At 37.1% G+C, this 18,689-nt stretch overlaps 1 protein-coding gene across 1 annotated transcript in view; it reads right to left on the bottom strand.

Moving 5' to 3' along the window:
* The window catches only part of VWDE (von Willebrand factor D and EGF domains), a 200,146-nt gene that overhangs the window by 125,981 nt on the left and 55,476 nt on the right, over window positions 1–18,689 (bottom strand). The window contains exon 13 of the mRNA XM_087925528.1: window positions 3,720–3,856. Within this exon, the coding sequence (XP_087781654.1) occupies window positions 3,720–3,856 (137 nt within the window). The remainder of the gene's footprint in view (window positions 1–3,719; window positions 3,857–18,689) is intronic.

Raw genomic sequence — 18,689 nt, 5'->3', positions numbered from 1 at the left:
TATACATTAGTTTCTACTGATGCTTCATGGAATATTTCGGATCCTTCTAGTTCCACTGAGAAAGTTCATGACAAAGTGTATATAGTTTTGAAATCATATGACTAAAAAGCTCTCCCATTCATATATTCTTAGCCATAGATTTATTTTTTGCTCAGATAATACAAAGTTTTCTTACACTTTGTATTTTCTGATGTGTTGTATAATAACATTAATAATCCTTCAATTCAGATGAAGACTACAGCTGTGTATCAAGAAACTTGGTTAGTTAGCTGTGACACTTAAAATTCAAGTGTCTTTGGAAATACAGTAATGCGTATAGATACCAGATGCACATATTTGAGAAGTAATAATAATGTGATTTCAAGCTTCAGTGAACTATAGTAGAAGTGGGATAAGAGCCCACAAAAAAATGGAAGACTGCGTGGTTTTGATTTACTTATTAACTAATCTCTGAAGTGCTCTGACATTAACTGTATAAAATGTGTGTGTCAGAAAGAGAATTTTTTATTTTTAGAACCTATAATTTTAGCCAATCTCTATACAATATCTATGCAGGAAGATAAACCAATCAGTAGAACAAAGAATGTAAAATTAATCCATCACAGATTTCTTTTAGCTCCAATTACCATATTCCACTAGAGTAAATTCCACCACTGCACATCAGCAGTAATTAATGGAGTTTGCTGCCAAGTTTTTATGTATGTATGTATGTATGTATGTATGTATGTATGTGTATGTATATGTATATATGTGTATATATATATATATATATATATATATATATATATATATATATATTCTTAAGTTTTCGTGGTACTTACATGTATGGCATTTAGCTTTGTTGGGTATTTTCCCCGTCATTGTAGTTGTGCTTTTAAAGTTGTAGCGATGTTTCAGCATACAGAAGCCTGATGATGGCAGATGAGATTCTGCTGAAGCGTCGCTACAACTAAAAGCACAACTGGCAATGGCGTGAAATACCAGAACAAAGCTGAATCCATATATATATATATATATATATATATATATATATATATATATATATATATATATATATTTTCTGAGGTTCGCGGGTATTTGCATGTGGATCTTTGGTTATTCAGGTTTTCTCCGCGTAAAATTGGAGTATCTAGGAGACATTTGGTGAAGTCTCATTCATCATCTTCAGGCTTGTGTCTTCGGCTTTGTGCTTCTCAGAGAGGCACAAAGCCAAAGACAGATGAACACTATACAGAAGCCTGATGATGGCAGATGAGATTCTGCCGAAACGTTGCTACAACTTTAAAAGCACAACTACAATGACGTGGGAAAATACCTGAACAAAGCTGAATGCCATACATGTAAGTACCCATGAAAACTTAAGAATATATATATATGTGGATCTTTGGTTGTTCGGGTTTTCTCCCGGTTAAGATTCGAAGTATCTAGGCAACGTTTCGATGAAGTCTCATTCATCATCTTCAGGCTTCTTTCTCCGGCTCTGTGCTTCTCAGAGTAATGTGAGATTGCAGCTGCTTCCTCCTTTTAACTGCCAGTGGGGTGGGACTTGATTGGGTGGGGGCTTGGCTGTGTTCTGATTGGGTGGGGGTGTGTTCTCATTGGTAGGGGGTTTGGCTGTGTTCTGATTGGTTGGGGGGTTAGCCGTGTTCTGATTGGTTGGAGGCGTGTTCTGTTCAGGTGGGGGCTTGGTTGTGCTCAGGTTAGTCTTAGTTGCTGGGGGATTTGAGCTGGTGAGTTGTGATCTTGCTGTTTGGCTTCGAGTTCGTGGTCCTTCTGCATCTTCATAGTGGGTGTCGGTTTGCTTCATGTATGGCTCGGAGGGGTTTGAAGTGGGTAGTGATGCAGCTGCCGTGCAACTTCTGGTCCATGGTCGTGTCTCATCTTCTGAGTGGGTGGGAGTCTGTTTTCTACATGGAAGTGTGGACATGGAAGTTAAAAGGAGGAAGCAGCTGCAATCTCACATTACTCTGAGAAGCACAGAGCCGGAGAAAGAAGCCTGAAGATGATGAATGAGACTTCATCGAAACGTTGCCTAGATACTTCGAATCTTACGCGGGAGAAAACCCGAACAACCAAAGATCCACATACAAATACCCGCGAGAACCTCAGAAAACAAATATATATATATATATATACACACCATGTTTCTCACAAATAAGGCCAGGCCTTTTTTTTTTTTTGACTTAATTCCTCCCCCTTGCATCATCAGGTGGGCAGGCAGCGACCTCGGCGTTGGTGGGGCACTTCGTATCGGGAGACCTTCCGCCACTGTTCCTTTCCCTTCTCCCTTGCTGCCGCAGTGTTTAGAGCAACGCCGTGGCATTTGGCACAGCCACGTGTGGCCAGCCAGGGCTCCTCCCTGCAACTGCAGCCCAGCGGAGACACTCAGCTTCAGGAGCTCCTGTCACTGCCTTCCCTTTTCCTTTGAAGGTAAAGCCAATTATTTTAAAAACGACGCCCTACTACAACAAAGACTCCCCTTCCTTAGAGGGCAGCCCAACCCCACGTGGAGAGGTGAATCTCCCGGGGCCACAGCACAGGATCGGCCCACCTCGGGAGAAGCGCCCAGCCGCCATCCCTACCTGGCACCGGGCAGAGGTTGAAGAGCTTTGTCTGGGGCGCCCAGTGCAGCTGACAGGTGGGCCCTCCTTCCTGGCAGCAGAGCTCTCACCAAGGCAGCAAGCGCCTCCCCGCCGGACCCTCCGCTCATCCCGCCAGGGCCATGCCAGAGCCGTGCGGGTTGGGCAGAGCCAGGAAAGTGAGCCGCGGTATTGATCAAATTTTGATTCCCCATCTGAACATATATTGAGATACATAAGATAAAGGAAAAGGTTCCCTTTGCACATACGTGCTAGTCATTTCCAGCTCTAGGGGGCGGTGCTCATCTCCATTACAAAGCTGAAGAGCCAGTGCTGTCTGAAGATGTCTCTGTGATCATTTGGCTGGCATGACTAAATGTTGAAGGTGCACGGAATACTGTTACCTTCCCACCAAAGTGATCCCTTTTTTTCTACTTGTATTTTTACATGCTTTCGAACTGCTAGGTTGGCAAAAGCTGAGGCAAGTAATGGGAGCTCACTCCATTACATGGCACTAGGGATTGAAACCACCGAATTGGTGACTTTTCTGATCGACAAGCTCAGTGTCTTAGCCACTGAGCCACCGCATCCCTTCTTAAGATACATACATACATGGAAAATACATATATACATGAAAAAGAAAGGTGAGAAACAGAGAAGAAGAAAAATACAATTCACTTGGAAAGGGAAGAGAAATAGAAAAGGGAAACCAGCCTGAATAGAGACGAGAAGGGAATAAGTAACTTAAAAGAAAGGAAAGTCCTGATTAAGAAGTAACACCTCCCCCCCCCAAAAGATCAAATTCATCAGCATCTCCCAAATAATTGATAGCCACCAGCTAATCTTCAAAGACATATACTCTATGTTGCTGCCTGCAACCAACTCTGCTTGCATACATTCGTTGTTGATCTTCTTCCTAGACAAAATAAGAAGACTGTACATTCCTACATCTGCCACTCAAAAGTGCTACATGGGGGAAAATAACTTTTCTATTCAATAACCATTCAATTACCTACCTAAACTTTTTTGAAACTGAATGTTTTGTCCTTCATGACTCTCCTTTTCACAGAGTTTATTGAATGCAAGAAGCTTTCTGATTAATATTCATTTTTTTCCATGGTCTCATATTAAACTACTTACAGTCAGTCTGGTGACTTCACAGTGAAGATCAGGAGAATCATTAAAGCCAACTCCATACACTTGGATGTTGCTGCAGTTGGAAGATCTTACATCACAGAAGCCTCCATTGAGTAGACTGGAAATCTCCACAGAATGCTCTGATGGGGAAATCAAGATGTGATAATCAACTATTTATTTGTATTTAGTTACTTACTATGATTTTTTTTTACTGCACCATTTGATCAGACTTCTGGTAGATCACAATTCAAATCAAGTGACAAACAAAAACAGAGGCAAAGAAATAATACCTGGTACTATGGTGGCCCAAACACTAAGTAATTATCTAAAACCTGAATGGCTGCTCAAAAATAATTGTTATAGTTAACCTGCGGAAAGATAAAAAGAAGGGTAAACCATGAAGGGAAAATATTTCCTAGCATGGAAATCCCTCCAGAGAAGAACTGTTTTGAGGCCCATGTATTCATGCAAGGATAGGATTCCCAGCAACTGCTCTTCACATGAGAAAATGAATCGGGTAGATTTCATCTAGAGAAGAAGGCTTCTAAGATATTAGAGCTTTCAATTTCAACCAGGATTTTGAAATGGACCTAGAAGCTTATTGATAATCCTTGCAATGATCAAAGGTTAGGACAAAATTAAAATAGAAATTAATTCTACCTATTAGTAACCTATCCACTCCATTTTGTATCGATTGAAGCTTCCAAATAATTTTCCAACACAGTTCCAAGTAGGGTGTGTCACATAATTTTAGTCATGTGATAATATGTGCTTGAGTCATTGTTGCTAAGGGTATCCTAATCCAAGTATATTTGCAACTAGCACACAAATGTCAGCTGGCCAAAGACTCTTCTGGCCACCACTTCCACCTGTTGTTTAGCAAGAGCCACAAATGCATCAGGATCCTCTAGTTCTTTTAAGAGAGTGATTCTATCTAGAGTAAGGGTGTCAAACTCATGACATCACGGCAATGTCACGTGATGTATCAGGACTTTTTCCCTCTTCACTAAATGAGCATGGGTGTGGCCAGTGTGTGACATATCTGGCTCACAGGCTAGGAGTTTTACAGCTCTGATCTAGAGTTAATATGTGTACAAGTACAGTACTTTTAAGCTTTTATTTTTATTTAAAAAAACCCTTTTTATGTATAAACTTTACTTGGAGGTCTTTTTTGTCTAAAATACTAGCTTTTGCCTTCTTGTGTCAAAAAGGTAACTATCAATCTTATATAGCAATTTCCGAGAAAAAGCAATATGAAAAAGAAGACATTGAAAACATGGACTGACATTGTTCTTACATTTCATGTAGCAGCTGAAGCCATCTGCTCAGGAAAGTGTTTCTCATTACAGTGTGTGCTGTCAAATTCATAAGATTATCTTGTTCAAGGCTGATTAGGGACTAATGAAAATACTTTTTATATTTGGTCTATTCAATGGTCTTGCCAATACGATGATTCCATAAGTATATAAATGTGGAATAAAGTGTCTGGAACACTAGACTATATTTCTATTGCTGGAAATATTCCTTGAAAGCTACTTCATGAACTATCAATTTTAACTTTATGGACTTACTTGCAAATTACAACAGATAATATTAACATGAGCAAAATCTGTGAGAATTCTGCCAAGAAACATAATTCTACTCAGCATGCATGTCTGAGGTCTCATGAGTCTGTAGCAAATAAGCATGGTAAGAGCCAGATTGTTCTTGTGGTTAAGCCACCAGATTAGAAGGCAGGAAACAATAGTTTTAATCCTGCCTTATGCAGAAAACCAACTGGGGGACTTTGGTCCAATCACTCTCTTTAGCCCAACCCAGGGCTGTGGGGAAAATAGAAGGAAGGACTATTAAGTAAATTCGCCACCAACTATCTATAGCATGGGTGTCAAACTCAGTGCTTTATATTGCTGTTGTTAGGAATTGATGAACAGTTGGGTTGGAAATATATAAACCAGGATAGAAATATAATACTGTCTCTTTAAGGGAATGCTAAAATTGTAATTGGGTGTGGTTCCTTAAACGGCCATAAGATGGAGCCAGAAACCTGGGTTGTTCTGTTCTGTTGTTGCTGTGAGTTACTTGTTGCTAGATGTTCTGATGTTCGATGTTGGTTGGTTTGCATTTTTTCCCTATTGACTGTTGCTGATCATTGTTCTTCTTGGATTGCTGTGAGTCTATTTACTGAACTGTTTATACTAGACTTTGTTATTTGGATTATCCCTGGACTGAAAACTGGCTGCTTTAACCGTGTATGACTTGGACTGTTTGTTGGACTTTGCTTAACAGTTTACTGGAAGTAAAAACCTACATTTTACTATTTAGTGTATGTGTGCTGGTTGTGTGTTATTCAACATTACTCTCACTACGTCTCCCTGTGTACACTCATTCTCTTAATGGAATTACCTCAACAGCTGTCATGTGATGTTTCATGATGTGTTTCCCATTTGCAGAGCTGGGGTATGCATGGCCACATGTGATGGGCAGCCAGTTTGATACCCCTGATCATATGAGGTCCAGATGTATAGTTTTCAAATTACTAAAAAATTATCTTACAAAGTGGACAATGCCACATGAACTTGTTAACCAAGCACAGATCAAAAACAATGTAAACCATATGTAACTCTTTGATTTTTTTTCTTACAAGAATTGTATAGCTCTTAAGCTATATTTCTATACCCCCTGTTCTGAAAATCATCCCAAGTACTTTCTATGGAAAAGATTCTAACTTCAGAATTATCTTAAAAAGCAAAGCGAGCTCTTTTTCTGATATCTTGGAAATCTGCTGCTTATAAAATGCTATATACAATATTGACTATACAAGCGGATGACTTTAATTTTATATAATGTATAAATAGTTCCAGACTTTTGTAACAGATACCCACAACCAGCTAAGTAATTATTAAAACAGCTACTATACTTTTATGCCTGCCACATAAGTAGGAACAAAGTTCCCACGTTTATCATTAGTGTGATCTATGACTGGGAATTTAAGAGATCTGGTGCAAACTTGTAATTGTATGAGGATGGGTTAAAATGTTGGACGGAATGATTTATGTAGTGTAATTTGTTTCACTAAAATTTATTGAATAATAACACTAAATATGGGTCTGCAAGCACTGAATTAAGGTATGAAATAGTTTATTGAACCATAACAGTTTATTGTACTCAAAACAGTTACTAATGAATGAGATATTTAACCGATCATGAATTTCTTTGTTCCTGAACATTATTTTACTGTATCATATAACATTCAAATTACTACAGTAACATTGCTTTGAACTAACTGTAATTCTTCTTCCTTTCCTTTTCTAAGAAGCAGGGAAATTGAAATTGGAAGCAAGCATGGGGAAAATGCCCAAATTTCCTTTCCAGACTATAAAATCAACATGTAATCTTTGGAGTGATTTTGCTTTTTCATTTCTTTCTTTATTAGAGTCTGAAACTGCCCATCTCCCTCACAGAGGAATTTTGTGATTATGCAGCAACTTGGCTGTTGCAAGCACAGAAAATTATACTTCCCACTGATTTGAGCCAAAGCATAAATAAGTGCCTAAGAGAGAGCCCCAGGGAGGAGGGAGGGACAATCTCTAGCCAATAGCATAAAAAGGATTATGGGAAGAATCCCAACAACTACTGGAATAGAAAGCAGCCTGTATCCCTTGCCTGTCTCAGACACTTGTCTCTGATGAGGCAATATTTGTAATCATCACAATGAAGAAAAGGCCATAAAATGATGTTCTTTGTGTAATACCAAGATAAGTAGACTTCTAAAAGGGGCCTAAAACAAACTGAAAAAAATCACTATACAAATATTCCAGATAATATTATGTTAATAAATAACTATGAAACATGAAACACGAACTCTCAAATATGTATTTGATTAGGAAAATATTAAAATTAATGCTGAAATCAATTCAGCTATTGAAAATGGGCAGCTCCTCTTTTCTTATTGTTGAATCACATAGCCTTAAAAAAAAAACCTAAGCCTTAATATAGAAATTTTTAGTGACTAAAACATGTACCCTAATCTATTTTTGAAGATTTTTAACATTTCTGTAATAGATCTGTGGTTAATAGAAAGAAAGAAATTCACTTTTCTGTCTCAAAAATTTGTAAAAAAAAAGATGCTATCATTTAAGATCTTAGGAAGATAACTATCTTCAGGGAAGTTTAATCATTTTTCAAAATACTGAATATTGCCAGTAGTTGTTAAACTAATGATTTTAGTAAAACAGAGATTCTCAAAAAAGATTTTTCTATATAGAGCAATTCTTTGCAAGAGAAGCTAGATTTCTTAATACCCCTATTCACTTGAAAGTTAACTTTAATGTACAATCTTTTTCATTTACTTAAAAAAATGGTGCATCTGTGCTTATTTAGGATTTTAAAGTTAAAGGGTGCTTCAAAATATAAGAGCACTCATATAGCACCTGTGGGCAACTACTAAAACATCTGTACCTTTTTGTGTGGTTATCTGTGAAGCTATAGGGAATAGTGTAGTGTGTGTATGTGTGGTGTGTATATATGCACAGAGAGAAACAGAGATTATTTCGGGCCAAAGGATCCAAATATCAAACTATCAAATATAATTAAGATTTTAGAACCTTTTACATTATTGATACGTACTAAAGGCTTCATTTTTATAGCCATATTTAAAAATAGAACTGATACTGCTGCAATTTTAGGATTTTTTTATCTGCAAGTTAAATATTAACAGGTTCAGAAATATCTCTTCCTAGTCGTGATTTTAAATTAGGTCAGATAATATCCTGCCAAAAATGCTTGTAAAACTCAAAGTACAATAAACTGTACTGTTTCAAGGTCAATACATTATAGGAACAAAAGGTTTCAGAGATGGAGACTATGAAGCTATAGTGGGATCTATGAAAGGCTGCTTTAAGGGGTTCCCAGCAGGTGCCATCAGCATCCCTGGGCTTTCTGCAAAACATTTTTCCCCTTTAGATCTGAAGAGCTACAGAATCCTATTGTTTTATGCTTCAAAAGTGACTGTTGTTCTGTTGAGTCACATTGGTCTGTTTGTGGCTGGACTTAATTCTGACAGTTCTGGGTTTTTGACGAAGGGAATTGCTGGGAAATATTAATAAACTCATTAAACCATAGTTACGTATGTGTGAGTGGGACAGCACAGTTGAGAACTACCTGTGCAATATTTTCCATGTTAAATAAACCAATGCCTAGTCTTATTATGCAATTTTGAACACATCTATTTATAAATCCTATGTATTTTACAGAAATTTAGTCCTTGGTAAACAGTAAATACAATCACCAATTCATCAGTCTTCAGCCAAACAGCTTATTATATCTGATTATAGATCTTCTAGAGAGATCTTCTAATTTACTTGACTAGCAAGTCTAGTATTTTAAAGAAAATAGCCTTTAAGATCTAATTTCATACTTCTGAAATTTGGTAATTAACCAGCTTACTTTTTTTGGTGTTATTTTTCTTTCTTTTTCTTAATTTTTTTTAATAAAGATGGTATTAGGATGAGAGACCTCTTCCAACAATCCACACAAAACACCTTACTGAAATTGGGGTCCTTTTGCGGGTGAATTTTGGTAACATGATTTCAAGCTGCTTTTCAAGTTTGGAGAAGATTTATCGGAGGCATAAGAGTAGTTTGTTTCACAGAGGGCATCAGCTTACATTTGCAGCCTTTAAAAAAACAGAATGAAAAAAGAATCCAGCAATGGCACCCCATCATTGGTGCACCTTCTTCTTGTGGTGAGAATGATGGCCCCTGATTCAAGGGAAACTGCCTTTGCCTATTAAAAGAGTAAGAAAATCTAAAAATGTGGTGGATTTAAAAAACAACAACAAATGTTTTGCTTTACTGCTGAAAAATATTTCTGGTCCCCCCCGCCCCCGCCACCTACTTTCAGTTAGGCTTTTGATAAATGAAACTGAAATATTAACTGTCATTTTCTGCTTATCAACACTCATCAGTAATTTCAGCAGTCATGTAATGCACAATATTGCTAGGAAAGCAGATGAGCAGGTTTGATAAATGATAGGCGATGCAAAAAAGTGTCGTTGTGTTTTTCATAAGGTTTTAATCACCTGCCCATTGTTTCCTAGCAATTGTACAAGTTTTTTTTAAAAAAATAATAACCTACATGTCCCACAGAATTACTACAGTATATTTCAAGAAGTAACTATAATTACTGAGATTCTGTTCCCATTCACTGACTTGTTTGAACTTTTAATTTAAGTTTAATTCAATTTAAGTTTCTGTAGAATTCTAAGGGTTGAAATCAGATTCAAATCAGGTTGTGAAACACTGTTTTAATTTAAAGTTGCAAGCCATAATATCACAGTATCCCTATATTCTCAAAAAGTATAGATCCAGTATATTTATGAGTAAATTTATGGTATTCAGAACCATGTTACTCTTGGGACTGAATCACCAGGCAATAGTTTAAGACTCTACTGCCTTGAGGTTTAAAATATACAGTAGTGCCATGAAAGCTCGTTAAAAAAGATTCTGCCAATTTCTAAATCTCTACTACTATTGCCATTCTTTCCTCTAAAATTCCTTTGAGATGCTGGCTTTTCCTTCTAGGGCACCAAAATATTTTGAGAAACAAAGAGATGATGAAAAAAAATTCAGTGTCACTGCCTGGTAAGAGAGAAAGAAAAAACAGAACGTGCATTTGTGAAGAGGGTTATGTTCTGAAAGAACAAAGGTTTTAGTAAAGGAAGAAAGGGGAGGGAAAAAAATGAGAGTTGGTATGTGTTATAGGAATGTATTTAGAAGTCCCATAGACTACACAATGCTGACAGAACACTGGCTAGAGAAAGCACTCCTCCAAATCATTAACAAAAAAAAATGGAAGCAATTTTCCTTAGATTCTAATTCTTCCAATGTCTCCCACACTAAAAAATCCAAATTTGCCCTGGAGATTTGGAGGAAAGATGGGACATGCATGGATTCAATTCAGTCTTCCTCAGCCTATTATTATTGCTGCAAATCCAGGATTCCAAGTTCAGTAAACTGGTTTAGGATTCTGTCTATGGAGAAGGCTGCTTAGGTTGGAAACAAATTTGATTCCATTTGTACAATGTTTGTTCTATTCTGTTTTCTTTTAAATTTGAATTGGTACCTCAGAAAGTAAGCAGCATCTGCTTTACTTTGTGCTCTTGGATGCCAAACCAAATAAGACTGGTTAATAATTGTATAGGGGACTCTTCAGAAACACCAGGATACCCTAAGAAGTTGAAAAAAATCTCTGAAGAAGGTAGCTATTAGGTATTTTCATACTGCTAAGAAAACTATGTGGACATGTCCTTAAAGTTTCCAGGTATCAAGTTTAACTTGAAGAAGGAGGCTATAAAATATTCAGTAGTCAGCAAATAACAAGTTTAAATAAATTATATTTGTTATAGTCTTTGTGGCTTTGGTAAAATACCATAAAAGTGAAGAAGATGATTAACAAAGGTAGATAGATAGATAGATAGATAGATAGATAGATAGATAGATAGATAGATAGATAGATGATAGATAGATAGATAGATCTTCAATTATCAGGAAGCCAGTATTGGAGCAACCCAATACAAGATCTCCTGAAACAATACCAGTAAGAACAATTTGAGCACATACTTATAAGCTTTGAAAAGTTAAATTGAGCCCGGAAAGTATATAACTGGGCTATCAATGGTAATGCTGTTAAGCAGGTTTTCCATTTTAAGTATTTAGGTATTCAATTTCAGAACACCTGTGCTTGAACTAGACATCAAACCCAGGTGCTGAATTCAGCCTCTTGTAGTCACCAGCAGATTTTAAGATGTTTTTATACCCAAGGAGGCCAGTTTATTCCTTCTGCTCTGCGTATTTACAAAGCCAAAACTTTGGCTCAAACTCTTTACGGAATTCCCATATGGATACGGGGCTTCAAGGATTGTATTGAAAGAACCCAGGCTGTCTTTCTTAGAAAACTTCTGGGTCTTCCTCCTTGTGTTGGTTTTGCTCCGATGTACTTGGAACTGGGCACTTGATCAGTCGAATGTATGGTGTGGATTAACACCTTTAAATGGTGGTTTCGGGTGCTCTTTCTGGCAGTTCCTGGTAGCTACCTCTCCCTGGCGTTTGCTGACTCTCATATTTCTCATTGGGAGAGGGAGCTGATGAAGAAATTATACCTGCTAGGTTTTATGGGGGATGCCCTGGGAGATTATGGCCTTAAGGATGCCCAATTTAGGGTAGTCCAATGGCTTGTGGACATTGACTTGCAGTATATGTTAGTTAGAGCTAACAAAACTTGCTCCCCTCTGATCATCAGCCAATTTAATAATTACAGACTGAGGATGGCTTCCTATTTTTACACTCTAACCATTCCCAAGTATAGAAGAGCTTTCTCCCTAGCTCGCTTTAATGTCTTGCCCTCAGCACTACTGGATGGGCAATTTAAGAGGCTCCCAATTAACGAGCAGCTATGCCCCTGTGACAGAGCTGAGGTTGAAACTGTGGAGCATGTCCTTTTATATTGTCCTATGTATAACGCAGGGAGATCTGTTACTGTCTCTCCTTGAAACAGGAATTGCTGGAGAAGGTCACTAGCAAACGCTCTGCGTATGCGCAAAGCCTAACTGGTTGTTACGTCAGTTGAATCACAACTGATTGTAGGGCTTCTTCAACAAGGGGCATGATGAAACAGTCAAGACCCTTCTTCTACAAAGAAAGGTGGATGGCAAGGCTAACTTAAGCAGTGCTTTTCATATGTTCTTAAAATAAAGTTCACTGTTAGTTTATTTGCAGTCCAATATTATTTCTTCCTTATAGGATATTTTTGCCAATATCACTACAGTGGCCAAGAGGGCTATCATTACTTTAGCAGTAATAATTTAACATGTGTTGTCCCGTGAAAACAGATTTCTTATTCAAGCTTCACGTAAATGTGGACAATATAATGGGTTTAATGAATGGAGTTATATATTGCTCCATATCTGCAACATAGGCTTGAAACAAAATTAGAGCATGAACAAAGCTCAAATTAAGTTGGAAACTGAGACTTCATACTTAACTGCCCATGTGTCAATCTTCCCAGGTACACCAGAGAGGAAATACAACCAGGTGAGCTAATTCTATTTTATTGTAAGGCTACATTAATGGAATCGTGCAAACCTGAAAATATAGCACCCCACACCAAATCACTTTTACCAGCCTGATCAGTTAGGGTGGGCCCTTCCTAAGTTGATTTCTCCGGCTGTTATGCCACTGGGGAATCCTTCCTTTCTTGTCTGCTCATTCCCTGCACCTCTTCCACTCATCCTTTAAGGTCATTCCACATACCATTACTATATACTTAAATAAAAAAGTGGTAGGACACTTTTAAAAAATCATGCTAATCAAGAATTGTATTCTAAGAACCAATAAAAATGTCCATTTGCACTAACTACTACCTGATTCCTAATCTTGAGAGCTGCATAAATACATGATTGTTTAAATAAAGAATTATATATTCATTCTGATACAGAACAAATGGTTTCTTATAATTTCTCACAAATGTTCTCATTATTTGTGGATGAATAACTATTGCAATGTGTTTCTTGTTTGAAACTGAACAGGCAGCATATTTGTGTTTTAAGAGAATGATTGTGAGTTAAAATTTAGCTTTCCTTCTCTCTTTCAAAGATTTAAACATGTTTGGTCTTAAACGTTTTTACCTGATAACATACAGTTCAATAATACTTTGCCTGTACAACCTTCCCTATTAGCTCTTAGGAAAGTATTAAAAGCCAAATTATTGCAGATAGCATTTTCATGATTTTTTAAATTTATTGCACCATTTTAAATACTTTACTCTCTTTTGTGTAGTGTTATTTATGTTAGTATTCTACACAGATATTTAAAAAGTTAGTTTGTTGTATTTATTGTAAGCCTCTCTGAATCAATGATTATTTATATATATATTTATTTATTTGATTTGTCAATCGCTGACAAGATAATAGGTATAAGTATATACATAGTTATGAATACATGAAATGGGTACATATAAGAAAAATAAAAGAAACAATAGGACAGGGACGGTAGGCACGTTGGTGCACTTATGCATGCCCCCTACAAACCTCTTAGGAAAGAGGTGAGGTCAATAGTAGACAGTCTAAAGTTAAAGTTTTGGGGTTTGGGGAAGAAACCACAGAGTCAGGTAGAGTATTCCAGACATTGACCACTCTGTTGCTGAAGTTGTATTTCCTGCAATCAAGTTTGGTGCGATTAACCTTGAATTTGTATCTATTGTGTGCTCTTGTGTTGTTATGGTTGAAGCTGAAATATTCATTGACAGGTAGGACATTGCAATGTATGATTTTATATACCATACTTAGATCAGACCGAAAGTGGCGTAATTCAAGGTTTTCTAGATCTAGAATTTCAAGTCTGGTGGCATAAGGTATTCTGCAACGAGTAGAGGAATGGAGAACTCTTCTTGTGAAATATTTCTGGACTTTCTCAACTGTGCTAATATCAGACATGTAATGTGGGTTCCAGACTGATGAGCTGTACTCAAGTATTGGTCTAGCATATGTTTTATATGCTCTAGTTAGTAGTATGATATTACCAGAGAAAAAACTACGTAGGATTAGGTTAACAATTCTTAATGCCTTTTTGGCTATGTAGTTACAGTGGGTTCTAGCACTTAGATCGTTAGAGATGAGTATTCCAAGGTCCTTTACAGAGCTTGGATCATCAACAAGATCTTGACTATTCAGCTTGTATTTTATTTTCTGATTTTTTTTACCAATATGTAAGACAAAGCATTTATTTGTTGAGATTTGAAATTGCCATTTGTTTGACCATTCTGATACATAGTCAAGGTCTTTTTGAAGGGTAGCAGTATTGTCTGTGGTATTGAACAGCTTTACATCATCAGCGAAGAGAATGCAGTTGCTCTTAATATGATCACAGAGGTCATTTATGTAGAGTATGAAGAGAGTTGGTCCTAGGACACTGCCTGTCCCTCGAGGGACACCACTATTGACAGGTACAGAATTTGATAGGACGCTCCCAATTTTGACCATTTGTTGTCTGTTTGACAGGAATGCTTCTATCCAGTTATGCAGTTGTCCAGAGATACCATAAGATTTTAGTTTTGGAGTAGTTTGTCGTGTACCACTGAATCAAAGGCTTTACAGAAGTCTATGTAGATTGTATCTATTGCTTTGCCCTGATCGAGTTGTGTAGTCCATATGTTTTTGCAGTGTAAGAGTTGCAGATTACAGGATAGTTTTTTTTCTGAAATGAAATTTTTTATTGGAGAGTAGGTTGTTTGTCTCTAAGTGGAGGATAATAATTTATTCTAAATGGAGGTTAATAATTGATTCCATGACTTTACGGTGACTCAGCATAAGGAGATTGGTTTGTAATTTTCAACTAGGCTGGGGTCTCCCTTTTTGAAGATGTGGATGACCGTGGCTTGTGACTATAGGTTAGGCAAGGAGCTGGTCCTGAAAGATTTTTCAAAGATTATGCTTCAAGGTTCTGCTATGGCAGTGGATAGCTTTTTTAAGAAGTAGGCACATATTCCATCTGGTCCAATAGATAGAGATGGTTTTAGATTGTGTAGTGCTTTTTCAATATTGTCTTCTATAAAATCGATATGTATTAGATCATTGTAGTTTTCTGTGGTTCAGCTAGGAAATACTGGGCATGATCCATTGCTGTTTACAAATACTGAGCCAAAGAATGTGTTAAAGAGGTTGCTTTAATGGTGTCGTTGTTGCAGTCTTTAACATTAGGTCCTATCAGGGGTGGGATGGACCTTGAGTCTTTTTGTTTGTTGTTTACAAAATTGTAAAAGAGCACTGGTGGAATTGGTGCATAGAAGGTTTTCCTCTTGTTCAATGTGATAATTGGTGCATTCAGTCTTTATCTGGTGGCATAAATTTTTGTATCAGCTTTTGAAGTTGGCAATGTGACCAGATTTGTTTTTCTGCCAGAGTGATCTCTTTTTGGATTGAAATTTCCTTATTGTTATGGGTAATCTGCTTTTTGTTTGTTTGTTTTGGGAGTTGTTATTGGTACATATAGTTTGATGACTCTTTTGTCTTCAAGTAAAAATATGTTGTAATGGTCTTCAACAGTATTGCATCCAGTGAATAGAGATTGCCAATCAAGGGATGAGAGATCGTTGTCTATAAGATCATAGTTTCCTTTTTTGAAGTTATAATTGGGGATTTCACCATTGTGATGAATTTTATGTGGGCATATGTTGAGACAAAAGTCAATCATATTGTGGTCACTGTTGGAAAAGGGTTCTTTAGTTTGTATTCCGTAAATTAAATTTAAAGTATTGCAGAAGATGAGATCGAGGCATACGATCTCATCTTCTCATACTAAGTCTAGTATTGTTGGTTACTAGTTGTTCCAGTCCCAGATTTGTAACAGCATTGTAGAAGGTTGCATGTATGGGTTCAGTTGTACATTCATTTAGGGTCCAGTTAATATGAGGTAGATTGAAGTCACCAAGAAAGATAAAAGCATGTGGGCAGGATGTTGCCCATGTTAGTAGTGAATTTAGCTTGTTTACATATTCGATGTCATAATCAAAGTGCTCTGTAACATAGTAAGAATCAAAATGTGATATTTAAGGATAGTTCACAGATGATGGTCTCAGGAAGAGCAAGCTCCTGGGTAACTTGGATGTTTTTTAGATGTAAGGACTTTTTATAGAAGATAGCAACACCACCTCCTCTACGAATTTCACAATGTGATTGGTAAACATGATAGTCTCTTACTGTGGTAATGGAGTCAGGGAGAGATGTGTTGAGCCATGTTTCACAGACAAATATGATGTCGAATTTAGCCATATTTAGTCAGAGAAGAAATTCAAGTATTTTATTCATAAGGCTTCTTGCATTGAGTAGCTTGCATTTAATTTAATTTACTTAATCAATGAGAAAATAAATAAATATAGAGGATAACAATAGAACTTAGACTTATATAGGATGCACATTTCTCAAGTATATTTTGAATATCTATTTTCTAATTGTTTCATTTATAGAGTTGTTTTCACTATTTTGTGAAAGAAAGAAAAAAGAAAAAAGCTAATCATACAAGAGGCTAATCTCCATTATATGATTTTTTGCAGACAGTATATAACTTGCAAGTCATGCCATCTCTGAAGTCCCTTTTATTAAAGTGTATGTATGTTCTAAATTTGATTTATATAGACTTGTATATATATCATGTTAAAAGAATGGCTGCGAACCAATCCTATTTGTGATTTGGATAGAATGGAAACTAAAAGAGTCAAGCAATAGCACTATTCTTTTTTATTTTTGTTGTTCTTTGAAATGTTCATATTTATTTCACTTCTCTACAAAAATAAAAGTAAAAAAAATGCAGTTTGTACGTCACCATTTTCTGCTGTTTGTATTTTGAAATGTGCATGTCAGAAAAAAAGGTTTAGGTTCCACCTTAGCCTATTATTCATTTCTATTATACCATTTACTGCATGTATCTGCCAGGTCAAACTTTCACTTACTTTTCAATTCAGATTTATTTGTTTGTGTGATTTATACAGCTTTCACTTGACACAGTGTTTATCTTCAGTAAACAGCAATTAAATCTACACAAAAAAACAATACAGTGAACAAGTAACAACAACAAAGCCTGGAACATAAGGACATTAATGCAGGGAAAATTTCAGCCAATACCACTCTCTAATTCTGTGCTTAGGGTAAGAGTCAAGTATTTAATGCTTTTTGAAAAGCAAACAAGGTTAGGGCCAAGGGAGTCTCAGAAGGGATGCTGTTCCAAAACCTTGCAAGGAAGTCACACATGTTTAGAACAAGGCCGTGCAAAAGCCTTGGGAGAAGAATGCCTGGCATGGCTAGCATTTGCTTTGTGAAGGGCCAGTATAAATGTGTCTCATCAGCAGTGGAAAGAAGACGACAATGAAGGTCAGATGGCAGGGTGGTAGGGCCAGCAGAGCCTGGGATGGCTGGATGGCTGGATGATCAAAAGGGAGGGTGAGATAGATGGGTGGGTGGGGGGAGTTAAAAAGGAGGCAGTCCCTTATCTCACTGAGGTAATAACTTGGATCAGGGTTGGTCCTCATTTAACAAGGTGGGATTTGTTTATCTCACAAAGGCAATGGCAAGTGCCAGGATTGCTAAGTGATATGATCACTGACATTGTGGTTTATGACTGTACTGTTTATATAGATGGAAATTCCAGCCCAAATTACTGTATCACTCCTGAAGCTGACCTGGCCGAAGCCATCTTGGAGCTTCGGTGTTGCCATACTAGAGCTGAGGGATAGGGATTAGAGACAGCTGGGGCTGTATAGTCAAAATAAAATACTTCTCTTGGGAACCAAGGACGTTCCCACACCTGGCCAGAGGAAGGAGGAGTGATGTCACCAGACCAGAGGATTGTGCATTGATTGGGCCATGTGACTGATTGTTTGGAATTGGGGGGGAAAACTTTTACTTTTAATTAGTTGAAAACCAAGGGTCCCTTCAGAGTTGGTTTTCACCAGATACGTGCCAATTTGATATTTCCAATAAAGCTATTCTTTGAGGTATCCACCTGCCTCAAAGTTTTGCTTGCAATGGATCTATTACTTGGAACCCTGAGATTTTGTCATTAAGTAAGGACTACATGTACTTATGGAATAAATCCACTCCTTTGATGTAAAAGTAAACTATGCAATAGACACAAATACAAATTATATATAAAACCTACTGGTTGCATTCAGCTTCCATGCAGAACACACCACTAAATCTATTGTCTACAACCAGTTCTAAGCTGTAATTGGATCCATGAAATGTCCAGGGCAGACCATCTCAGTGTCTTCCATCATCTTATGGAGGTCTTGGGTTGTTCTGTATAGTACCCAGATCAGGAAATGATCTGACCATGGCAATGGGATGATGGAAAATGTCTCAGTCTTCAGACCACCAAGTAGCTGTTCCTTTCATAGTCTACTTTGTGTTCTTTGTATTTGGAAATC

Source organism: Pseudonaja textilis, chromosome 1, assembly GCF_049901715.1.
Source record: "Pseudonaja textilis isolate UNSWEBS1 chromosome 1, rPseTex1.2, whole genome shotgun sequence".
In the NCBI taxonomy this organism is placed as follows: domain Eukaryota; kingdom Metazoa; phylum Chordata; class Lepidosauria; order Squamata; family Elapidae; genus Pseudonaja; species Pseudonaja textilis.
Note: the sequence above shows the minus strand (reverse complement) of the source record. Positions and strands in the feature narration are given on the sequence as shown.